This window comes from Echiichthys vipera, assembly GCF_963691815.1.
Source record: "Echiichthys vipera genome assembly, chromosome: 20".
NCBI classification, from domain to species: Eukaryota; Metazoa; Chordata; class Actinopteri; order Perciformes; family Trachinidae; genus Echiichthys; species Echiichthys vipera.
This window is the reverse complement of record NC_139845.1, coordinates 18,680,672-18,707,270: the sequence shown is the minus strand read 5'-3', so window position 1 is coordinate 18,707,270 and position 26,599 is coordinate 18,680,672. Positions and strand designations below refer to the sequence as shown.

The 26,599-nt window shown below is 39.3% G+C and overlaps 1 protein-coding gene and 1 pseudogene across 3 annotated transcripts in view; one reads left to right on the top strand and one right to left on the bottom strand.

Annotated features, from left to right (window-relative positions):
• Positions 1-26,599, bottom strand: part of LOC310962893 (NXPE family member 3-like) — a 31,319-nt gene that overhangs the window by 2,995 nt on the left and 1,725 nt on the right. The window contains exons 1-6 of one of the 2 annotated variants that reach the window (XM_083935503.1): positions 22,414-22,422; positions 21,344-21,509; positions 5,843-6,274; positions 2,684-2,976; positions 513-583; positions 46-249 (exon numbers count right to left, since the gene is read on the bottom strand). In XM_083935503.1, coding sequence (XP_083791629.1) covers positions 46-249; positions 513-583; positions 2,684-2,976; positions 5,843-6,274; positions 21,344-21,472 — 1,129 coding nt within the window. In that variant the 5' untranslated portion in view covers positions 21,473-21,509; positions 22,414-22,422. Of the gene's footprint in view, positions 1-45; positions 250-512; positions 584-2,683; positions 2,977-5,842; positions 6,275-21,343; positions 21,510-22,413; positions 22,423-26,599 lie in introns of those variants that run through there. The other variant, XM_083935502.1, reaches the window with a different exon arrangement.
• Positions 7,277-9,553, top strand: LOC310962527 (NXPE family member 3-like; annotated as a pseudogene). Its single transcript has 3 exons — positions 7,277-7,311; positions 8,713-8,909; positions 9,091-9,553. The product of its transcript is annotated as an NXPE family member 3-like (transcript).

Genomic DNA, 26,599 nt, shown 5'->3' with positions numbered 1-26,599 from the left:
AGAAAAAAAAAAAGTAATTTACAGAAATCCATGTGGATCAGGTACCTGGTAGTGCTGCATTGAGGAATTCAAACCACTGTCTGACGGTGGAGTCTCCATACATGTGGACCACCTTGCCTTTCAGACACTGACTGATGGTAGAGGTGTTGAACTGGTGAACTGTGGTGCCATCTAGTGCTCGCCACACACCCTGGTAGTAGTAACCAGAGGGTCCAGACTTCACACTGCTGTTTTTCACCTCTGGTTCACCTGAGAGGAAGTTAAAAGACAAGGGTGGGCCTATTTCATTGTTTTGTTATCGTCAACAAATCCCATGAAAAGATATCCAAGGTATAAAGGACTATCCGTACTGAAATTGACCTGAGACAACTATCTACAGGAGAACGCTACACAGAAGACACTAGCATGTGTTTGTCTGCCTGTTTTACTTTGTCAGTAGAACATTCCGTTTTGAATAAAAATACAGTGATACATTCAGTGATAAAAAAAAAAAATCAATAAAAATGCTTTACCTTCCTCTTTTGGCAACACGTTGACACTGACAGGTCCTGAAGGCCGAATTTTGACTTTCATATTAACACCGCTGAAGAAAACACATAATAAAATAGCTCTTACACACACTACAGCATTAACATAAATACAAAAAAGAGGACAAAAGTTATTTTATGAAGTTAAAACATCAAAAAACCCAACAACAATAAAATCAATCAAACAGGGAAAACTGTTTGCAAGTTCACACGACTTAGCAATGACTATGAGTAAGGTGTCACTAGCAGTAATAAGCCCACTGCTAATAATCACCTTACTTTGCAGTATGGCTCTTTTTAGCATAGGAAGCTAGCCTGGAAATCCAGACCCACGTCTATCCAGACTTAGTGTATGGGACCGATCAATAGACCTTCCCATCTCAAGGGGTGGCACCAACGCATGCAGTTTAAAAGACCACTGCATGCAACTGGATAGCAACTACGACCAGTCAGAGCAATAAACAAGGTGACGTGTCTAGTTTTCACCAAGCCCAATGCCTTTAGCTAACTAAATTTGATATTTTTCGTGTCTCAAGTCCATTCAAATTTGATTTATTTTGAACATTTACAGATGGCTGAGCCTTGAAATTGCTTAAGTGCAGTAAACATAGGAATGACAAAGGAGTTGTAACCAGGGTCAGGGGACATTAAGAGTTGGCGCTTAAAAGGAGACACTAATCGAAGGCAAGTGAAAAAAGGTGGGTCCCTGGTTGTTAGCCTTGTCCTGGGCACATCCAACAGCAGTTGGTCAGCTGAACATAGTTCTCTGGAGGGGTGTGGTGGTGGTGAAGATCAGGTACAAGGGGGCCAAAACAGCAGATACATATTTATTGCAAACTCAAGATTTGAGTCTTCAGTTCCTTTTTTAAAGAAAAAGTTAAGTACAAGTCATTTAGAGAGTCAAGGCCAGAGCTGTTTCAAACAACCGCTGTTCACTATCAAGACTACAATGGCGCATCAATGTTATTGGTTACGCCCACCCATAACGGATAGTACGATTTGATTGGTATATTGGAATTTTCTGGCATAGTTAATGAGCTCGAATGGAGAGTATTCAGAGCCAACGGCAGAGCAAATTGAAATTTGCTGGAGGAGGGTCTGAATTTCCAGGGTAATAGGAAGGATCTTCTACAAAAAAAAGATGGTATCCACCCAAATTTTGAAGGAGTGCAGTAACTGACATCAAAGCTCATCCATATCATTGCTTTTCCAGCCTGACATCAAGCTGCATACAGGCCATGTTTTAACGCATCCTGTGTATATCTGTCCCTCTAGGGTTACGTCTCTGACTGAGCCTGGTCCTCCTTCTGTCCATTCTATCTCTGTTATAATTAACAACAGACCGCCAAAACCTATCAAACAATGTTCTTAATACAGCCTGCTCTTAATACACATAGTCTGACTTAGATCTCCACGAGTTTACACCCATCCAAGTGTGTTTATGTTGTGTAACACAAAGACTTTTATTCTCAATGGTCTCGTTTTATCTCAAAATCTGGATTTCTTAATTTTAATTAAGACCTGATGTAAACCTGCAGTTTTGCGTTCCACTAATTTGAATGGGGATTAACTCTTTTAATTCTACAGTTATTCTTGACTAGAGGTGAGCAAAATCATGTTTATCCTAAATTCAATTAAAAAAACAATATAAATAACCACATTTTATTTTGAACTAAAACAATCAACATTGCTTATTAAAACAACAAAAGTAACATTGTATTTATTATTTCTTTAGTAAAATGTAGCCTGCTTCATAATGAGAGCCCCATCTCCCCATTAAAATAGTATGAATCTTTGTCTTGCAACCAAAATACATGGGCTGCGTAAACAAAACGACCCGGCTGATGGGGATGCCCAAGAAGAACCAACTTTATAAAACTCAACATGCACACAATGAAGCTGACAGCAGTGATGTTCTGTAGGCCACAATGGCCTACGACTACAATTCTTACTCTCCTCCACCTAATTTAAAAGGAGGCAATTTTTAGCTTGTCTCCCTCATGGAAGAGGGTGTTAAACAGATATGGTAAGGGTCCAGACCCTGAACTTTTTAGGGGCCCATCCATTTCCGGCGGCCGCCCTGCCAAGGAAATGCACATTATATGTATTTATTAGAGGTCACACAAAATTCCAGTCCTGTCTCTCTGCTCCCTCACCTTTTGAAAAGCTTCACCTCATTGGGCTGTAGGTTGTTTTTGAAAGCTCCCATGGAGTGGCTCATCCTGGTATCACAGCTCAGGTTCTTTGGCTTGTAGCAGAACCAAGGCTCGCCTGTATGAAGGTCAGTGAAGTTGCACAGGGGCTGAGTGGGACGTAGGCAGACGTTACAGAAGGTTGTTTCGGAGAGTGAGCCTGAGCGGAAGATGCTGTTGAAGTGAATCCTGTCAGGATTTTCATTGTTCAGCTTATTCAGCACCGAGATGGCCTCACTAGGGTGAACCAGCATCACCTGATTGGACAGAGAACCAGAGCCTTCTAAAATTTACTTAAATTAAAAGCCACATCAAAAAGAAAGGTCTTCAATTACTTTTTAAATTTGAAAGAAGTCTGCTGTTCTAAGATACAAGGGCAGGATGTTCCACAGCTTAAGGTCTTTAAAACAGAAGTATCATTCGATTTCTTGTGGGAAAGAGTACATGTTGAGGCATAAGCTGAAAGGTAACTGCTGATTTACAAAGGGGCTTAAATATTTAAGACATTGTTAATAAGTAAAGGGACTTTAAAATCAATTCTAGATACAGGCAGTGCATTGCTGGGATCACATGGGTAATGTGTTTAATTTCTGTGCATTGGTCAAAAGCCTGGCTACAGCATTCTGAATGACTGGTCTCTTTAAATAATTTTTAGGGAGACCAGTAAAAAGAGCTACAATTACCTAAGTTATTTGTAATAAAAAAATGAATGCACTGGAGTTCAGTTCAATACTTTCCTCCTTGAACTGAACTCTGCATTCGGTAATCGACTTGTATGGACTGCCTCTCAGACGATTGCTAAAGCTTGTTGCATTGTTAAACAGTCGTTTTTAATTAATTCCAGGTTCGCTAACTACTTTGTTGAAGCTTCGTTTTATGTGTAGGGACCCTAATCGTGCTACTGCAGACGTTTGGTGCTATTTTGAGCAGTATTAGTGGTTGAAAAAAACTGTTTTGGATGCGTTCACTGCACCGCCCAATGCTAATAAGTGTTAGCCATATCTAGCTGTTAGCGACTGGCAGGGATTTATCGCTAATACATGATCAACGTAAAAAACGGTCTTGATGGCCTATTTAATGTAAATTCACGCCGAAAAAGACCATGGCATGCAAATAAGTCGGAATTACACTTCAACCGGCCGACTGACATATGTTGTCTCGTTGACATCTTATAACAATCACCATTTTGTTTTGTGCAGTGGTTAAATTACAGCAGGAAACACCTCAGTGTCCTTTCTATCAAATGTAATTTCTGTGTCCCAAAACAGTAGATGAATCTGTACTACTGAATATAATGGTGACAAATATTTCTTTAAAAAAATTATACAAATTACGAATAAATTCTGACTGAAACCTTTCCCACTAAAGACAAAAGCCGGATGTAAGTGTTTTTTTTTGGCCAGAAGGAAATGGGTTAAAAAAAAATAGGCTAATGCTTGCAGCCTTGTCCTGTTCCACAGAAATAAAGACTAGAAGTGCCTTCCTGCCTCTCAGCATGCGTCAATACAGCCGCCATCTTGTGTTGGGGTTCCAAGGCAGTTCAACCACACTTCTTTGATGGTCAGAACCAGCAAAGATGCCTGACTTATGCGCTGCATATGGCTGTAGTAACTAACGGACAAAGACGACAAAGGATAAAAGCATAACTTTTCATAGGTATGATTTTATTTTGTTATCTTGTATGTTACGAACGTTTGTTTTGGACAAATAACTGTACTGTATTCATTACTCTGACACTGAACAATGTAAATATTGCAATTAGGTGAATATATTGTAAATATTACAATCGTGTATATTGTAAATATTGCAATAAAGCGTATATATGGTAAATATTGCAATTAAGTGTATATATTGTAAATATTGTGTAGCTAGTTCATTATCAATAGCTATTTAACCAAACTTATACTGTATAATGCCTGTGTTTAAAGACCTGACCTGTCTTGTTCTTATTCCAAATAAGCAGGTAAATGGCTAGTGTCCATCAGTATAGAGCTGTTTAGCCTATGTTGTCCAAACCAATGCTTGAGGTTGGTGGGTTACAGGTTGGCCAAATTAATGTTCAGTGAAGTATTCTCCAGGCCAGGTGCAGACTCGCACAGACTTACTCCTAGAAAATGTATGTATAGGTTGTTTTTAAGAAATACAAACTGGCCTGTGATTTTAGGAGTTTGTGTGAATTTGAAAAATTGTCAATGCGCATTACAATTTGAACATAAACGTAGACTTTGCTAACAACAACAACAAAAAAACGCTTCTCTATTATTTTAACCACTCCCTGTTTAAATACATGTCTGACACTTAACGAACCTGGACAAAATAAATCGTCTCTCAAATGTGTTGATTCATGACGATTTAATTCTGTATGTCATTGTACACGCGATCCTGCATTCATTCCCATAGGCAGCTGTATTCAAGGGCACTTCTAGTCTTGAGTTCTATGTTCCTGTTCTACTGGATTCGGAGAGTTACCCCAGTCCAACTTGATATGAGATCTATTATGTGAGCCATACACATCAGCCAAACAGTAGCTTTAACTGCTAGGATGAATTCCATTATTCTATCATAGGCTACCTTAAACACTAACTAGCTTTACACTACAGTACAAGAACAATGCGGTTTTTTCAACAAGGATCACCAACTGTTGAGGATGCTAACTCTTTACATGCATGGTACATACAACTTTATCTTCATGAAGGCCATGTAACATGTCAAGTGCAAATTTGAGATCCCTTTTACACATTTCTTATTTTTTAAAGTCCACTGGCAACAACAAAATGTCAGCTCAATTGAGTTGTTTTTACCCAACTCAAAGAGAAAATGATAGCTTAACTAGCTAGCTAGCTAGCTACCTACAGACGCAAAAATCTACAATCAGTGGCTGTAAACGAGATCATGGTGGTGAAAATTGAAAAAGTCCCATTGTTTCTAAAATGCCTAAGAATTTTTTATGGTAAATCTGCCACTGTGGTTACAAACTGCACATGTGCCGTGCAAAATGTGAAAGTTATCATGTAGGTATAGCAACAGTAACTAAGGGGTTGGTGTTTAGTGAACACTCAGTTATAAATGTATTAAAAACTCCTTTAGTACAGGCACATTTAACATGATAGTATTTAGCATTACCTCAACCTGTGCGTCTCCTTCCCAGAGTAAAGAGATTAGAGCAGAGTAGCTGCCATTGAGATGATCCACCACTTCCCCAACCACACCTGCACCAAGCTTCTGGTTGTGCAGCCGGGCAAGTAAGAAGTCCCCACCAGACTTCTTGGGATGGCCCTGGAAGTCAGACATGTTGATCATAACATGCAGCTGATCCCCTACGTGCCACTGTCCTCCTCCCCTCCTTGAAAGAATGGTGAAGGAGCTGTTAGCTGGATCACTGGTCTGCTCCGGGGGAAGAGGCGGAGTTTCAGGCCAAGCAATGGAGTCTCGTAGGAGTTGTTCCTCCAGTGCGTCCTTAGGGGACAGTGGCCGGAAGGTGCAGAAGTCTTGTTGCATTTCAGGGCCAGTGGTAACACTCCGGATGATGATGGGGTAGTGTACTGTATCCTGAAACTGGCAAAGGGGTAGAGAGTGATGGTGAAAAGATGCAACAAACAAATGTACTGAAAGCTAATTAATTTGGTGCCGTTCAGCCAGATAGGGGCACTAAAACAATGAACTTTACATGTTGGACTTCCCTTTAAACCACAAGTCTTACACATTATTTTCCTAAATTCTATATTCAATGGATTTGTCTGGACCCACACCCATTTGCTACTTTCCACCATTTTTAATTTTGTCCATATCAGTTTTTTTGCACTACTCCTCCAACAGAGTCATCATATTTGATACAGAACATCCCGGATCAACATGGATTAAGCAACTTTTTCCGATTCAGGCTTATATTAGGCCTATAAAACATATATCTTCTGAGCCTACCATGCTAGTTTTTATTTTATTGGAGGTTAAAGTTTATGAATAATTAGGTGTGTGGCCTTTTTTTAGTGACAGCTAGCCACTGGCCCTCACTTCACCTCGGAGGCTAGTTGTCAGGATTAGCATCATTAGCATGCTAACTCAGTCATCTTGACCTGGACTGCAGTCATTTGAGTGGTGGTGTTACTATAAGTGACAAGATAGTTTGCTCTTCAGTCAACTGTAAAAACAGATGGTTTAGGAACACAATGTGTTAGCTCTGCTAGTTAAATAGCCGCACCATGACTTGAATATAGCTTACTATCGATGGCACCTACACTAAATGCTAATCTGGAGCACTGGGAGGATAAGGGCCGTGGGGGTCAGTGTTTTACAGTCTATTGGCATGGTACTGTGTTAAATATCAGTTTAAATCATAGATTATAAATGCTGGCTGCCTGCAATTTACTTCTCGGAGTTGGTGTAATCTCTGCTAGAGACACGAAATCATGTTCCTGTTACGAAATAAAAAAAAACAAAAAAACTCCAATTCCCATAAAAAAATCTAAACAAACGTCAGCCAGATGGACGTATCTCCCTCCCCCCAACGTCACATCAATGCCTTTATTGGTAAGAGGAAACGAGGAGGGGTCTGACAAGATGGCGGCTCCCAGAGGCGAATACGATTGGATCATGTGGAGAGAACGGGCTCAGGCAGAGAGGCTACTTCCATTTTTTTATTCAATCTATGATTTATACTCATATTAACCAAGGCAGCGATGAGGAGGGGGAGTTGCATCCATTTATGACTCAGGCCTCTGAATCAACCCTTAACTTTAACTTAATTTTATTCATTTGAAAGTCTTGGTCTTAGTCTTTAAATGCAACTTGGAAAACAATACAGACAACTGTTTGTTATAGCGCACTGCACTCCTCGTCCGTACTCTGAATTTCTATCTGATTCCTTAGAGTTTCTGGTAAGTTTAGTCCTTAAATCTGATAGAGTTAGCATTGTAGGATGTTGGTAATGATAGCCTTAGTACTGCCTATCTCACTATACGTTTTGATTGGTTATATTCATAACCAATCGAAACTTGAACATAAACCTACTCACCCTTTTAACCAAACCCTTGAGCCACACCTCTATTTAGCCACGTATTCCTCTAACCCTCAGTAGTTAGGACTTCATGAGCTTCATTAATGATAAAATTCTAACTCTTAGAGATCAAATCCATCACCTGCTTTTGAAGGTTTGGCCAACAGACCTATATCTAACCTTCCCTTCTTTTCTAGGATCCTCAAGAAAATAGATGCCATCAGTTGACTTGTGACTTCTTACATAATCATGGGTTATTTGAACAATGAATCATAGCATTGTGACAGACATTGGTGAAAATTACTAATGACGAATAGCTTCAGACAAAGGACTTGTCTCTGTACTTGTTTTACTAGATCTTAGTGCTGCTTTTGACACTAGAATCTAATCTACCGCAGTAAGTGGTTTAAGTTTATTTATAGATCAGTTTGTACATGTTAAAGCCATAGTTCCTTACATCATTATGGGTTGTAGAAACAACACGATGAGCTGAAAGATGCTACAGCATTCTGTAGAGCTGAGAGAACTGCAAAATTCTGTGACAATTAAATGTGGGTTCATCACTGTGAGGGACATCTTGCACATTACAAAGCCATTGGACCCACGGCTTTTTATGAAATTGGCCCTTTAAAAATTGTAGTGCCAGTTTTCCCTCACCAAGATGTAGCCTAAATCTGGTGTTACTGAGCCTTCTACAGCCTCCGAGAGACAGCATGTCAGTTGGATACTGTATTAACTCATAAATGGATTAACTCATAAATGGATTTTTGTTTACTTCATGAAATTATGTATATATATATGTATATTATATATAATAATAATAACAACAACAACAACAACAACAATAATAATAATAATAAAAATAATAAACGTTCACCAACTGCGCCACCTTGTGGGCCTTCTTATTGCTACAGATTAATTTTCATGGTATTTGTTGAAGGTAATAAAACAATGGGAAAAGCCCCGCCCTTGTCCTTTAACTTCCTCTCAGGTGAACCAGAGGTAAAAAAAACAGCAGTGTGAAGTCTGGACCCTCTGATTACTACTACCAGGGTGAGTGGCGAGCACTAGATGGCACCACAGTTCACCAGTTCAACACCTCTACCATCAGTCAGTGTCTGAAAGGCAAGGTGGTCCATATTTATCGAGACTCCACCCTGAGACAGTGGTTTGAATTCCTCAATGCAGTACAACCAGGTACCTGATCCACGTGGATATCTGGAAATGAAAAGTTGTTGTTTTTTGGAAATTCTGCAGCTTTATCTGTTCCCTCTGAAATACTTTTAGAGCTGAAGGAGTTTAACTTGCACAGTCCAATGAAAGTTGGACCTTTCATGGCTTAAAACTATGCAAACAACTTCTTGGTGACGTTCTGCAGCCACAGTCCTCCTCTCATTTTTTTCTCCCCAACTAACCAGTGAGCTTCGTTGCATTGCCAATGAATTAGATGGCTTAAATGGAGGCACTAACACTGTCGTAGTTTTTGGCATCTGGGCTCATTTCAGCACTTTCCCCATTGAGGTCTACATACGGAGGCTGCAGAGCACCGCAGGGCAGTGGTGCAGCTGCTGGACAGAGCTCCAGGCCTGCTGGTCATCATACGGACCGGGAACACCAAATCTCTGAAGCTAAATGAGGTATTAATCCACAGTGACTGGTACTCACTGCAGATTGATAAGGTGCTCAGAGCCATGTTCAGAGGACTGAATGTTCATCTGGTTGATGCCTGGGAGATGGTCGTTGCCCACCACCTGCCACACAGCCTCAACCCTCAACCTCCCATTATCAAGAATATGATTGATGTTCTCTTGTCCTACATTTGCCCTCAAAAGGGCAGCTAGATGTTTAATGTTAATTGAGTTAGCATGTTATCACTGTGTGCAGCCCATGCACAGATAATAACTTCTATGTTTGTAATGTTTTTTAATTAGAGAATGTTGAGTGAAAACAATCACAACAGAAATGGATTTAAAGCAACTGCAAGCCAGCATGGGGTTGGGTACTACAAAGTAATGCTGAATGATCACACTACACATCCAACCTCATTTCTCCTCTGTCTCTTTGGATGGTCAAGCAGCATTTGAGGAGATGCAGAAAATCACTTTTGGAACAGCTAACCTTTCTTTGTTGGAAGGTAACAAAATCCACCTACCAGCACCTCTAAAGATCACTGATTAACATTTTATATCATGTTTGATTCAATACGAAAACGTGAGTGCAAAAATTAGAATTTGTGGCGATGTGCTGGACTATGTCTCTGCTGGGAACAGTGATTTTCTTTACTTGAGCTTTTTAAGAACTTTATATAAATTGAGAGTATCGATTCAACACTAATAAACATGTTGTTACTGTTATATAATTACGAATACTATATGAAATGTTAAGTGAGTTCTGTTTTTGGATGTGGGTTGGTGTGAAACAACAACATTTTTTGTATTTTTTTATGTACATACTGTCTGGTGGAAGTAACAAATTACATACTTAAAAAGCTGTAATTTTACTTTAATTTGAGTACTAATCACTGATAATGGGGCGACTGTGGTTCAGTGGAAGAGTGGGTTGTCCTCCATTGGAAAAGATTGGCGGTTTGATTCTTGCCTCCCCCGGTCCACATGTCGAAGTGTCCTTGGGCAACACACTGAACCCCGAATTGCTCCCCGTGCTGCGCATGGGTGTGTAGATGTTGTGTGAATGGTTAGATTAGATGGTTTGTAGATGCCCACTGCCATCAGTATGAATGCCTGTGTGAATGGGTGAATGTGACAGCGCCTCGAGTAGTCAGAAGACTAGAAAGGCGCCATAAAAGTACAAGTACATTGACCATTTACCATTTACCACTACATAAATAGTCCTGAAAACCTGAATTGAACAAAGGAGGGCAAACCTCCATGGAGGTGTCACAAATCAGTTCTAAATGTTTACATTCACTGGCGGAGTGTGTAATAATGGTCGCACAACAGTACGGCCGCCGCTACACAGCCAATTGGTTCAAAGAAATACAAACAGCCCAGAGCTATACCAGAATGTCAAATCCTGCTCCCAGACCATACTGCAGCAAACGCAATGCAAGACTATGCCCGATATGACTAAGCTGAAAGTGTTTGAGAACCTTGAGGAGCGCACTGGCACAGAGAGGCTAAGTAGACTGGTATTATCAGTCCAGTCAGAAAAAAACCATTGGCATTGTACGGGGTGAAAGTCTGGAGTGTGTATGACCCAACCATCAACACTGACCTCCTCACTAAGCAGAGTGTGAGGCTTATTTTACTTACTTAACTTCCAAAGTGCTTGCTATCAGTTCAAAGCTCCTTGTTTGTCATACAGATGCTAGAGTGTGCCAAAAACATTTCATATCAGTGTTTCTGTGGTTTGCAGAAAACAAACTTTTTTTCTTTCTGGTAACCAGGCTGTCTCCTAAAAAATACAATGCTATACAACTATACTGCATTCTTAATTTCCTTTCATAGGAAATGTATTTTCTCCCTAACAACATTTATTTCAACACTTCCTCATACCAGCGACAGACGCACATTGTGAAAACGTGGTCATCGTTGTGAAGTGAAACAAAACTAATTAAATAAGAGATTTATTTAGAGGGAATAATATATTAATTACATGGTGCACAATATAGTGAATTGTAAAGAGGCAGTTAAAAACCATCAGTAATATATTAAAGCTGAAGTCGGTGACTTTCTGTATATATAAATTTTTTTTTAAAAAAATCAAAAAATGAGACCGATGTCTGATTTCTCTTTCGCTCTACCTGCTGTTCCTGTCTGCTCCTAAAGCCATCTATGTGCTCCTAATTGCATCTGCTAGGTTCCACTGAGTCTGGAGAAAAACAACCAATCAGACGTAGAGTTAATAACTGCTCCGAACTCCAATCAAACTGTGAAACCAGGCAGCGTAGATCAAATCACAATCATTTCTTTACTGTATTGCCTATTGTTCGCATTACGTGTTTTCAGAAACATGTTTGAGTGTACCATTTAGCTGTGAAATTAGAACATTTGTCCTGCGCACAAGCCAACCAGCTGTGAAAACTCTGATTTTACAGCCTAATTGTACATTAAAATATGTTTCCTTATTTCCTATTTTTCAAAGGGGGCGAGATGTGTCACTGTGTTGTTTGTATTTGAAACAAAAAATAAACCTTTAAAATAATAATATGCTGTAAATAATAATTACAATAATAAGTATGCCTGTTACATAACTTAAGCTACATATACCTTGAATACATTATGTAGATTAAGTACAGGGCCACCCCTCCCTAAATGCAGAACATGCGCTGCACATAGAGCGTCATAGTATATTGTGATGGGTGCCTCATATTATGCAAAAATGTGGCGCAACTATGCGTGCCACGGTGCCAAGGCTGCGACCATTTCACAAGACCCAAAAATGGTTTGATGCGGTGCCCGCAGAAAGGAGGTTCGTCATCTACTGCAGGCATTGCTGCAATGATTGACAGCCAAAAACCGACCAATCACTGCTCAGAACTGGGAACTAGTGATGTTCAAATGAAGCTTCATGAAGCTCCATCTAGTGGGGTCAACAAATCCAACTAATGCTTCATGAAGCTTCATTTGGACATCACTGGTGAGATCGACTGGATTGATGGTCACTCCAGAGGTGGATATCACCCACAGTGCATTGCAGTTATGCATTTTATGCAAGAAAATACATCCATGGGTAAGTGGCAGTAATGTACATAAAGCTCTGCAATTACTCACCGCTAAAGAAAACACTATGCATTAATAAAGCATCTCAAGGTCATAGCTGCATTATTAGACTCATAAATTAAATGCATAATAGATCATCCAAACTGCATCTTCATTTTCTTCAAGACTGCTCATTTTATGACAACTTAAAAGAAAACAAAGAGGACATTGTTTTTTCGTTTTAATGCCTGCCCCCTGCAAAAAGTCCATAATTCAATATGAATTCACAATCCCGAGTGATGCAGGAGAGGGACGTCAGTAGCCCCTCTTCTTCAGCCCCCATGTGATACTCATCTCATACATTTAAGGGCAGTTTGCATGTTTGGCGCTGGGCCAAGATAAGGGCTCTCAAGTTTTGAAGAGTGACATTCTCCCCTCGACGGGGGGCGGGGGTGCTTTCATCTGCAATCAGCAAACCTCTCTATCAGAGCTTTATATAGGAAACTCACATCCTTTTTTCAGTATGAAACTAATAATAAAAGTCAATTAATACAAAGATACCCTAAAGCACAGGGCACGGTACGTCCATTTTTATACAGTCTATACTAGGGATGCTCGATATTGGCTTTTCTGCCGATATCCGATATTCCGATATTGTCCAACCCTTAATTTCCGATACCGATATCACCCGATACCGATATCACCTGTAATGGTAAATTTGAATATTCTTCCTTCCTTGAGAAGCCTTTCAGACAGCAGAACAGAAGGATTTCCCCCCAAGATATCAGATCCCTTTTTCTTTTCCAGCCATTTGTGTATTTTAAAGACTAGACCTTGTAATTGCATTTCACGTTTCAGAGACAGTCAACAGCTCACTGTCTCATGATGTATTCAACCCTTGTGTATTCTGAAACTGTGTTGATCAGACCTGTTAATTATACGGCAGGATGTCTGGGCTGGTCAACCCCACAGTAAGACAAAGGATGTAATACACATTCAAGGGGTGGGCTTTCGTCAGGTATAAATGTTCAAGGTTTCTTTTGCTCACTTGTCTTTCCTCATTCGAATCGCTCGCATGTCGATTGACCTTTTCTTTGCAAAGAAAATAAACGTTGTCGGCCGGCAAGAATTCGTTATTTCATTCTTCACCAAGAGCAGAAAATTTCCACGACAATTTGGTGTCAGAAGTGGGATTCCTCAGGTGATCGTCTGGGACGGAATGCGGACAGGGATAGGCCATCCTGGAAAAGAAAAAGCTTTTCAGCCTCTAACCTCAAAATCTCTTCTGAGGGAGGACTGACTGCAGACGCCCCAGATTGTCCCTGCTGGAATCCTGCGAACAATAAGTCAGCGAAATTTATCTGGTGAGCATTGAAATATTGAAATTCTAACTTCTTGTCTTTTAAAATTTGGAATTTAATTTTACATAATATTTCTAGTTTTCGTTTTATCCACAATTGCTACTGAGTCTCTGACTCAGGGATCAAAGTTTAAATACTTTGGGTTACGCTTGCATCACTTGTGCGGGTTATATAGATATTTTATTATATTGGTATAAGAAAACGAAGTGGTCCTTGCAGAGACGTCTGTATTGTAAGTTGTCGTGCACGACCTCCGCAGCTGGAATGGGGAGTAAAGGCTCTGTTGAGGCAGGACCTCCGGAGGGGCAATTGTGGATGTAATGAGAAAGAAATATGGGGATAAAACTCTAAAATATTGAAATGTCTGGACAGCTGAGTTTGGATTCCCAATAGGGGGATCTCTCAGTTTAAAAACTATATTACTATTAGAGAAAAAAAAAACTAAAGAAAAAAGAACTAAACATGAGAAGGTAAAAGAAATTATCTGTAAAAAAAAAAAAAAAAAATTTGGAAACTATGGAAAATCAAAGGGAATGTTTACAGATTTGGAAAGCGGAAGCAAAAGCAAGAAATAGGAGAATAATGCAGAAACAACTTCCTTTTTCAAACGAAATAAGTGAAACAAATGAAAAACAAGATTTAAACACAAAAAGAACATCAGACCCGCAGGTTTCTTCCTTTTTGTTTCCACAGTTGGCGGCTTTGAAGCCGGACCCATAACTCTACTGCAGCCACCGAACCACCCTTCAGCTCCACCACCATACAATGCTACAACAGCTGACGTGAGAAGAAGAACAGATCCCTTCAGCATGACACAACAAACAAGTTCGGGAGCAGCCCATCCAGATGCGTCTGTTCAAACAAAAGATTCTTCGGACAAACAAAAGAAGAAACATCTCAATAAGAACTTCACATGGCAGCAATGACCATGTATAACACAGCCCGAGACTACAGACAGCCACACCGTGAACACAGACAAAGAATACACAGCCAAGACAACAACTGGAAAAACAATGCTAACAGATCTGCAAGAAGACGTCCTGATGACATCTGTTACCGCTGTGGCCAATCTGGACATTGGAGACGTGAATGTCTCACACCAAAATCGTCAGTTTCCACAGACGTCAGACTGAGGGTGGTCGGGGGCTGTCGGAGAGGGATGGACTCCTGCTGACAAGCCCAACCAACATGTAAAACCAGAAGGAGGTACTGCACTACACTCACACACACATGTTGACACACAATCTATTGAGAGCTCAGACACAATCGCTTTAACATATGTTCAATACACATCTGATCATTTCAAAAGGTTTCCCAAACATACATTGACTATTGCTGAGCAAGATGTTGTATTCTTAGTTGATTCAGGAGCCACACATTCTGTGACAAGAGCTCTAGAACTCACTACAAAACCAAGACTGAGTGGAAAACATGTATACTCTGTTGGTTCATCAGGTCAAACAATCAGAGAGAATATTACTGTCCCACTCAAATGTGAGGATGGAACATATACAGGTTTCAAACATGCATTTTTACTCTCTGAAGTCTGTCCCATTAATCTCATGGGCAGAGATTTAATGTGCAGATTAGGCCTTTGCCTAATCTCAACCCCAGAGGGTGTGAAAGTTCACAGACTATCTGATTTGGAACCAAGTCTTTCACACTCCTTCGTTCACCCAAATTTAAATTTACTCTATGCATATCAATGGAAATTACAGGAACTAACAGTCTCTTCTGAACTAGTCACAGAAGCTAAAAAGACAGTGTTAACAGCTGCAACTGATTTCATGACACAGGAGGATCTACATTGTACATCTCATATGTCACCAGAACCTGATGAGCCATTTGAGGAAAGCTGGATGAGAGAGAGATTTGACAAGCTTAAACTATCACACATATATTGGACACAACACAGATGTGCTATATCAATCTCTCTCACATCAGCTCAATCAAACATGTACACCATAACTGATTCTGTCCCACACATAACACTTGCAAAACACACATCAGATAACTGGGAAGATTTGGGCCCATTCATAAAATCATGTCAGCGCGCAGCCGATTGGCAAAAGACATGTGATCGATCAAATTTTTTTATTTTATTTTATTTTTATTTATTTTTTTGTTTTTTATTTTTATTTTATTTTATTTTTTCACCAACACTGCAGTGTTATTTTAAAGGTTTAACATCTGTTGTGCACACTACGAAAACAATCTAGCTGGTAACCGAAAGCACTTCTAAATCTTTTTTTTTTTTGTCTGAAAAATAAGCTGCAACTATCACCGCCCTACAGGAAGTCCCTAAGACACTGTGGGCTATTAATAAGTATGATGTTGGCCTCATCGAAAACTGTGAACCTGTTGTCATAACTCCAAAATCTGACTTTAGACCTTGCAAGCCTCAATATCCACTCAAACAAGAAGCCATCGATGGCATAACACCAGTTTTCGAGTCTCTTAAAGCAGCAGGAGTAATTATCCCCTGTGATGACTCTCCAGTGCGCACCACTTTGTTCCCTGTGAATAAAATCAGAGATAAAAATCAACCAACAGAATGGCGTTTTGTTCAAGATCTGCAAGCAGTTAATGCAGCAGTCCGACCCAGAGCTCCAAATGTTCCAAATCCTTACACCATCTTGTCTCAAGTTCCCCCAACTGCGAAATTCTTTTCAGTGGTGGATCTTTCTAATGCTTTCTTCAGTGTTCCAGTCCATCCAGAAAGTCAATTTTGGTTTGCTTTCAACTTCAATGGAAGAGGCTACACTTTCACTCGCTTGTGTCAAGGATATTGTGAGAGTCCCACCATCTACAATGAAGCTCTCAAACAAAGTCTTGAATCTCTTCTTCTCTCTCCAGGTAGTGCTTTACTACAGTATGTTGACGACCTTTTGATCTGCAGTCAAACCAAGGAACAATGCGAAGCCAACACAGTCAAACTCTTAAAACATTTGGCTAAAAGTGGTCACAAAGCCAGCTTGTCGAAATTACAATTTGTCCAGGAACAAGTTCTTTTCTTAGGTCATGTCATCACTTCTGAGGAAAAAACTCTGTCACCAAAAAGAGTAGAATCAATTCAGAATCTTCCAAGACCTCTCACGAAAAAACAAATGATGTCATTTCTTGGAACGTGCTCTTATTGTCGACAGTTCATTTTAAACTATGCCATTCTTGAGGCTCCACTCGCCTCCCTCATTCATGGCAATAGTTTGCAATCACAAGGTAAGATCACATGGACTCCTGAAGCAGAACAATCTTTCACCAAACTAAAACTTGCCTTACAGACCACTCCAACTTTGGGACTACCTGACCCCACCAGGTCATTTACTCAAACAGTAGATGAGAAAAATGGATACATGACTTCTGTTTTGTTACAGGATCACAGAAATAAACTACGTCCCGTAGCCTATTTTTCTTCCAAACTGGATCCTGTGGCTGCAGGCCTCCCAAGATGTCTCAAAGCTGTTGCTGCAACAGAAAAAGCAGTTATGGCCTCCAGAGACATTGTGGGTTACTCTGATGTAACCCTCCTGGTCCCACATGCTGTGTCCATGATTTTACTTGAACAAAAAACTTCTCACCTCTCCACAGCAAGATGGCTCAGATATAACACTGTGCTTTTAGAAATGTCTAACATCACTGTCAAAAGATGCAATGTTTTAAACCCTGCCACTCTCCTCCCTACGCCTGACGACGGACAGGAACATAATTGTGTTGCTGTCCTCCAACAGGTCTGCTCTCCAAGACCAGATCTACAAGAAACCCCATTAACTAACCCTGATTTGGTTCTTTTTGTAGATGGATCTGCCTCACGTGACCTCCAAAGCGGTCACAACAGAGCGGGATTTGCTGTTGTCACTAACCATGAAACTCTTGTCTCAGACTCACTCCCTTCCCAATACTCTGCACAAGCAGCAGAACTGATAGCATTGACACAGGCATGCAAACTGGCAAGAAACAAAACCGTAACTATTTACACTGACTCCAGATATGCATTTGGTGTTGTACACGATTCCGGCACTCTGTGAAAACACAGATAATTCTTAAAAAAAACTGACGAGAAACCCATTCTCAATCATGACAAAGTTGCAGCTCTCTCTCTCTCTCTCCAACCCATTATCCTTAATCCTTTGTTTGTTTCAACTCCAGCCTCCATACCCAGCTCCCTCGAAGCATTACTGACCTTTGCCACACCATAGGAAAAGACGCTGAGGAAACGAAGCGGTGCCACACAGAAAGACGCAGTGTGGCAAGGGCCTGATAACAAACCATGTCTACCTAAACATTTCTTTCCTCACTTTGCAAAGTTGACACATGGATTGGACCATGTGTCAAAAGGGGGAATGTTGGATGCCATAACCCGCTATTGGTTTTCAGCTTATGTGCAGAAGTTTTGTCATCATGTATGATTTGTGCAACACATAACACAGGTGAAGTCAGCCCTTCCACCGCCAGCTTCCACATCGCTCCATGACTTCCAGCCTGGTGACTGGGTGGTGATAAAGGACCTGAGAAGGAAACATTGGAATTCCAAGCGCTGGCGAGGTCCATTCCAAGTACACCTGACAACACATACCGCTGTGAAGATTGCTGAGAGAACAACGTAGATACACACCAGCCACTGCAGGAAGGTTCCCGAACCAACAGAGGGACTCAGTTGTCAACCCGGACAACGCAAGAACGAACAACGAGAGGACAACTTGAGGGAGAACTCCGTGAATTCAACAAACACCCATTAGAGGCACAGAACCATTTTCTTTCAACTGCATCATGCACCACCTGATCCTGTTCCTTTCATGGTCAGCAATGCTGACAGAAGCTTACACCTACAAATCCACCAAGACTGTCACTCTGAACAAAGGACAAAATGCAACATTCATGCACTGTTTATCCTGAAATTTGGCGATCAGGACAAGTTCATGCATATTATGCCAATCATGACAAGTATCTATGCACAGACTTGTGTTTGTTCAGTATCACCATCCGGCCCTTATCTAGGTCAGCCAACTTGTCTAACTAAAATATTTGTAATATTTTTTTGTTTTGTTTTTCCCTTACCTTTTACTCCTATATTTTATATTTTAAATTCTCAAACTTACTTTTCTAAACCACTGCCATGATGATACATTTTAAAATCTGCGTGAATTAATGTTCGGATTATTAAGTTGTAGTAGAATTTTAAAGTTGCATTTTATGTTTATTTTATTCCATTTTTATTTTATTTTTATTTTTTATTTTTTGTTTTACTTCTTTATCATTATTTCATTTCATCTATTCTGATTTTGCAAATATTATTTTTATTTCTTGTTCATGCTTTATTCTCTTCAGTTGTGATTAATGAGTAATCAAAAGGGGGAAATGTAATGGTAAATTTGAATATTCTTTCTTCCTTGAGAAGCCTTTCAGACAGCAGAACAGAAGGATTTCCCCCCAAGATATCAGATCCCTTTTTCTTTTCCAGCCATTTGTGTATTTTAAAGACTAGACCTTGTAATTGCATTTCACGTTTCAGAGACAGTCAACAGCTCACTGTCTCATGATGTATTCAACCCTTGTGTATTCTGAAACTGTGTTGATCAGACCTGTTAATTATACGGCAGGATGTCTGGGCTGGTCAACCCCACAGTAAGACAAAGGATGTAATACACATTCAAGGGGTGGGCTTTCGTCAGGTATAAATGTTCAAGGTTTCTTTTGCTCACTTGTCTTTCCTCATTCGAATCGCTCGCATGTCGATTGACCTTTTCTTTGCAAAGAAAATAAACGTTGTCGGCCGGCAAGAATTCGTTATTTCATTCTTCACCAAGAGCAGAAAATTTCCACGACACACCCGATACCGATATCACCTGATACCGATATATGCAGCCTTTTTACACCAAAATTCATCACATATCACCTATTATGGAATTAACACATTATGCCTAATTTTATTGTGATGCCCCACTGGATGCATACATAGATGCATGCAATGCTTTTCAAATGTAAACACAGTCTGTACAAAATAAGTTATTGAAAAAAGTGCCATTCATTTAATTGTTTGTGTTTTTAGAGAGAATATTTTGCCTCAAACAACACTACAGACAACATCAACACAAGGAAGATGCATCTCTTCAGTCCAGAGTAGTAAACAAACTTGTAGTAGTTTTCTTTTCCCAGACTGAGTAACGACTGAGCCATAACTTGACAAATAATACAATCAATAAATCAGCAGTCAAGCTCAACATGCTAACCTGTATTGGATCTAACGGATACAGCACCAGAAATTAACTTCTCGACGTGACGGTAAACAACGCTGTACAGTTCGGGTAAACACTGGTCTGAGAAATACTTGTGACTGGGCGTTATACAGACATAACGTGGCTCGAGAAACTACACAAGTTTGGTGAATCCGGCATCTTGAACGATAGAAAAAGTTTGTTTCTCGGTGTCGGCTGTTGCTTCTTTTCATCACTTTGCTGCACAGATGTAGCGTTTAACTCCGCATGATTCTTCTTGAGGTGGGTGATCAAATGTGATGTATTAAAGGAAGACGCCTTGTTTCCTCCTCTCATAACTAACGCCTTGCAGTCATTGCAAAGCGCACATTTACTGTTAGGAGGTGACACTTGGAAATACTTCCAAACCACGGACATCTCATGCACCGGGAGAGCTGAAGCTTGTTAGCCACGGTTAGCAACCTACGTTGTTATACGTCATCAAGCACGCGCCTGTAAACGGCCCGTGTTGCATTCAGGTACACTCGGAAATGCTGAAGCCTACGGCCCGTGTTGCATTCAGGTACACTCGGAAATGCTGAAGCCTACAGAACTAACATCGGTTGTAAAAACCCGATACCGATAATTCCCGATATTACATTTTTAACTCAATATCGGCCGATAATATCGGTGGGCCGATATTATCGGACATCCCTAGTCTATACTTCTGAACAGGCCTGCATAGGCCCCTGACACTGCACAGAAGTTAAACCTGGAGCCAAGGAATCAGCCCCTTCCAAAACAGGTACATGTCCGGAACAGGCACTGCACTAGTAAAGCAAAAGGGCCAAGAAGGAAGATTTTATACTGCCCCCAAGCACCAAATGATTTTGGAGGTTAATGAGAACTGCTAATGTGTTAGCAGCAATCATATGGAATTTTCTAACTTCCCCTTGTAGCCCTTACTCTGTTAACCATGGACAAAATGCATTTACACAAAGAAATAATCTGAATGTATTGAAATTCAAAGTAGTTTTTTCGTCACTGAAATTCAAGTTTGTCAGATATAGAGGCTGTTTCAAGCCTGAGGGTTTGCCATGGCTGAAAGATGCATTGGATTTTGATACATACACATTGAACTGAATCACACTAAGGTTATAAAACATTAGTCTTCATAGACTCCACTGATGAAAGAATCCAAGTAAAATCTGTTAAACCATAAACCCAGCTTTTGTTAAGATTTATGTCTGATTTATGTCTGAATATGAACCAGTAAGTTAGAACATTGATGGTTTTGTTTTAAAGCATAGAATAATGCAGACATATCCTTTAAGTAGAGGAGCTGCTGCTATCAGCAAGTCATGTGCAGGATTAAGAAGGACAAGGGTAAATAAAATCCCACTAAACCAAGTTCTCACCTCCAGAATTCCAATGTAACGTAGATAGATGAATAAGACAGCCACAGCCAGAAAGAGGAAACAGGCGCTGTACTTCTTTCTCATACAACCTCCGGCCTTAATGATAGTCTTCATCTCTGGCTGCAGCATGTAAATGGGCCCACTTCCTCTGGTTCTGGATTCCAAACTATTAAAAAAACAAAACAAAGGGCGAGCTGAAACCTTATCATGCTATAGAGTCTTACTTGCTAACTAATGAAAAACAAACGCATCACAATTTTCGAAAAATGAACGCTTGAATAAACATCATATTGATCAAAAACTACCTACATCAATAGAAACCAACTGAGGTGTCCTTTTTAGTATTTCCCATGTCCCATCTGGATCTGGGGACGGGATTTATGACCTATACTGCAGCCAGCCACTACTGGTACTTTACTTAAGTGTTTCCATTTCATGCTACTGTATACTACTACTTATAGTCAGTAGTTATTTTATAGGTCAAGATTGATATGAAATATAACCAACACATAAATGGTCATGTATTATTATTGAAAGTATATGAAGTAGTTGAAATTATACTCCCGTTAACTTACATAAAGTGTTGAATTCATGTTTTCATTGTTGTGACTATAACCAGACTTTGTATAATGCATTGTTTCAAACTTCCTCCTGTCTCTGCAACCCAGCTATGCTCCCTTTATCTTGTTTCCCATTCATATCTATTCTGATGTCATAGGAATGAACTGGACTTTATCATATAGTCTTGTGTTTTATGATTAAACCTTTAGAACCCTTATGGACTGAATCCAGCTTGGTCTCATTTTATTTTCTGGGTGCTCGTAACTACGATTAGTATGGATGGGAATTGAACATTTGATCATACTGCATCAACAAAGTATTCAGTAGCTACAGTCAAGCAAATATGTATTGAAATACAAAGTGCAATATTTTGCTTTTGAACATGGTAGTATTAAAAGTACATTACGAATACCTATTCACACATGTAAATTATAACTAGGCAACATTTAGTTTTCATAATGTCTAAAAAATGTAACTTCCAACATACTTATGCATCTAATGTGTCTAACCTCAGCAGAGATTCAGAACACAGGGATGAAATCAAGTGATCCTTTATATTGCTGGTATGTGTGGTGCTAGAACAGTGACAGTTGTGGGTATTTTTAAAGCATGAAGTTTTGGTATTACTCACTGTACTGTGTACGTATAAGTCAAATAAAAAAGAATCAGCATGCTTTCACATTATTATCAACATAACATAGATGGCATAAATAAAGGGTGACGCTGATAAGCTCCAGTTTAAAACTAGGTGCAATAAAATGAGGGCGTCAGTCCCCCAGAAGGTGGGATTCTTTAGAGTAGGGAGTGTTCTTTCTACAGCAGCTGGTGGATCGTTGGAGGAACCTCGTGACCAGGGGGGAGAGGATTCAACTCGTGAATGAATGAGAGCCAGGATTGAAATGATGGAACCAGGAATCAGGAACTGCCTTAGCAACATTCTGAACCAATGACAACAACTCAATTACTTTATTGAGCTATAATTTCTTTGTTAAGAAGGGGCTCTGTGCTCTTTCAGGCTGAAAGCCAAGATGTCTGCAACTTCTGCCCCAGAGAGAGTGCTTGGCCATGCTGAAAATTCTTTGCTGTTTTAATAATAAACTTTTTAAACTTTAAGAAGTAGTCTGGCTTTCCTTGAGAAAAAAACAACACGGTTAACTGAGGAATTGCAAAAAATGGCATTGAAACAACTTTTGGCACTATAACACAATATTTCAACTCACGTGTTGGACTCAAAAACTCTGTCTATCGCATCGCAAGTAACACGATTAAGGGTAGTGCAAAAGTTATAGCGCTTTTCTGCTCCCCTCTTCATCAGTTAATGTAGGAGTCAATGCGATAGTTGGTTGCCTCTTTGGTCACTTGGAGGCTCACTGTGCCAAATGTGTGAGTATGCAGTTGAAGAGAGATTTTCTTTTTGTTGCTGTCCACTCTGATCGTCCAACACACAACCATTGTAATCTCAAAAAAAGTCTGAAAAAGCATCATATTTAAACGGTGATCATTTAAAAACTGCAAAAGAAATCAAAAAGAAAAGTCATACTCAAATAGCTGAAGGTTTTGCAATTTTCTTTGGATGATCTCCATTTTTAAAATATGAAAAAGCTGAATATATGAAAAAGTATTAGCGGCAGAAAAGAAGAAAGAGCTTAAAGAGCTGAACATTTTGAAAGCTGAATGGTTTTTGTTGCTGAAAAAATTCAACAGTTAGAGGCAGCTAATAATAATAACAATAATAATGACAATATAATAAAGCTTTGGATACCATTGGTTGGAAATGCTTGAAAGCATAATACATGCTAAAGCAATGCAGTGGTATATTTAAAGCTACCGAGATGCTGTAAGTCACAAGCCCTTTAGCGCATGTAAGCTAGTTTTTGCTGACATGTTAAATATAATTGTTAATAATATTGTCTCCTGGAGCAGAAATGTTAAATATAAGTCTATAAATATAACTTTAGTTATTTCCTTGGTTTGACTTTTCATTTGCTTTTCCACTAATACCTTATTGTATTATTTCACTGTAAGCAGCTCTATAATTATCTATTTAAATTCATATTGCTATATTAATTCCTATTTTGGCCACAGTGGAGATCAAAATTAGGGAACAAAGTATTAATACCTGATTTATTGTAATTTTTTATTGTTTAAAATTTGATAGAATATGGAAATGAGTCTTTATTGTGTTATCCCTGTCCATTTATGTATCTTAATGTATGACTATTATATTTTATATAATTGATGGTCACATAAAATCAATCAGTTCATTCAACCATTCCTCTTCTCATTCCATTCCAACAACATTTAATTAAATGTTCTGTGTGGAGATGTAGCGCCAAAGAAACTTGACACGCAAGAAACCAATGCAAACACAAAGAGGGCTGTTTAACACACTGAAAACCGGAATGGCTGATTGTTCTGGCAGGCACACGGAGCACAACCTGTAATCACAACTGCCAGTTGTGATACATATTTTTAAAGTCTATTGATGAAAACAGGCCGTACTCTAATGGGTTTTATAGCCCAGTACCATTTGAAAATACCTGCACCTTAATAATCCCAGTAATCAGATTTCATGTGTTTGCAAACAATTATTTTCAGTAGTTTTTTTTATTACTACTCAATTATTGTAGATGTACCGGTACCTCAATCTGTGGACAGTTTAAAACAATATTTAGGCTTCATCACATAAATGCTACATGTGCCTGGTTAGGAACAGTGCAAAGTCTCTTGGGAAGTATAGCTGGGAAGAACATTGGCCTTTAGGATTGCAAAAAGCAGACACTGACTTAAATAGACTGATTTGACTTACATGTAAATCATTCCCAGGTCTACTGTCGAGAACAGAGTATTGTAGTATTCACTCTGGGAAAATATAATACAATAACATATTATTTTATAATGTACCTGCACGGCTAGTACTTAAAGTATATTTTGATACTTATCCTTTTTAGATTAAAAGACTACAAATAGAAGTAGTAAAAGAACATTACAAGTACCTCTAAAGTACACACATTAGAATTAGGCAACATTTAGTTTTTACATTGTCTATAGAATTAAACTTCACCATACTTTATTTAATCATGTCATGTGTCTTACCTCAGCACAGATTCAGATCACAGTAAGGAGATGTTCATGTGGTCCTTATCTTGCTGGTATGCAGAAAGTGTCTATTGTTTTTGTTTTTACAGTATATGTACTGTAACATGGATGTGACCTGCAGGATTCAAAATATTTTAAGGTGTGGTCTGATGTCTGATGAGTAATCAGGCATGGATCAGTGAAACTGTTCCTCTAACAGGAAGCAGTGCCAACTGCCTGTGGCAGTCATTAGACCTGGGTATGCACAGAGGCATGGCTGGGCCGACCAACCTAAGCAAGAACAACAATGATCTTAAAGTCTTTTTATAGATCTTTAAAGTCAATTAACAACTTTAGAAGAAGTCCAAGAAGTAAAATAATGATGGTGCACTATTCTTGAAAAAAGTTTAAAAGCCTTTATTGAGATGGCTTTTTCATCTCATGAAATCATATTTCCTTACTACTGAAGACAAAGATTTTTGATGATTTTTGATTGTGAAGTAACTACAGTTGAGTAAATGTTGTGGACTACAAAGAAATATAAAGTATCGTTAAAAAAAAGTGGCCAAAGTAAAATAGAAGTACCTCAGGTGTGCACACGTACCGTATATTACAATTGTGTGTGGCAATATTTACTTCTTAAGATAAAATGGAACTTCAGATATTCTCTGTATTTGTTTGTTTTTAGCCAACTTGATGGCAGTTGACACTTTCAAATTTCATAGGACATACATTATTATGCCATCTAAGCTGCAGTTGGTTGTAATATTAAATGCTGTATATTAGTTGAACACCCAACCCTTTTGACTTTGCAAAAGCACTTCAGATGAAATTGTTTTCCCTCTCTATGATGTTATTGTAAGGCGTTAGACTGACTAGAACGCTGAAAAACAAGCTTAAAGAAACATTTCTTATAAGGATAGGAAAGTGCACCACATACACCAGCTGCCAAAATGAGACATTAGAATAGCCTACAGTATAATGCAGTGTCCCCCGCAGACCAGGTAGCAATGTGTGGTGCAGGGCAGTACGGATACCTTTTGAGGGGAAGGGACTCTGACCTCTCCCCTGTATCGACTCTGACAAAAGATATGTGAACTGCTGAGTGATTGTTATGCGATTGACACATAACAAGACTGCTTAACAAGTTAAACAAGACTGATCTGTTTGGACATAAGGATAAACTGACTAACTGATTTTTCATTCGCCTTACTGAGTTCACGTTACGATACAAAAAGGGATATGATCTACAATCTTCAAATTAAAAGCCCTCCAGCCTTTTAGGTCCAATACTTTTTCCCCAGTCACATAGATTTTCAAGGCCCCAAATGTTAGTTTTTTTTTTGTCTTAGCCAATAAAATGTTGGTCTGCTTAGGATTTTTTGGTCGACCAGTGCTTCGTCGACTATTTGGGGGCAGCCCTTAATGGATGTAATTAAGCAGACCCTATATTTCTCACTTTTCTGACTGATGGTCTGAATAAGTCACTAAATTGGTCACTAGTAGCTTCAGTCGCTAGATTTCTATCCAGGATGAATGAGGATTTGGGAATTCGCCAGATTTGGCAAGAAACTTGCCAGTGTTTGTATAAGACACAGCATCTCAGCGTCTCTTCTT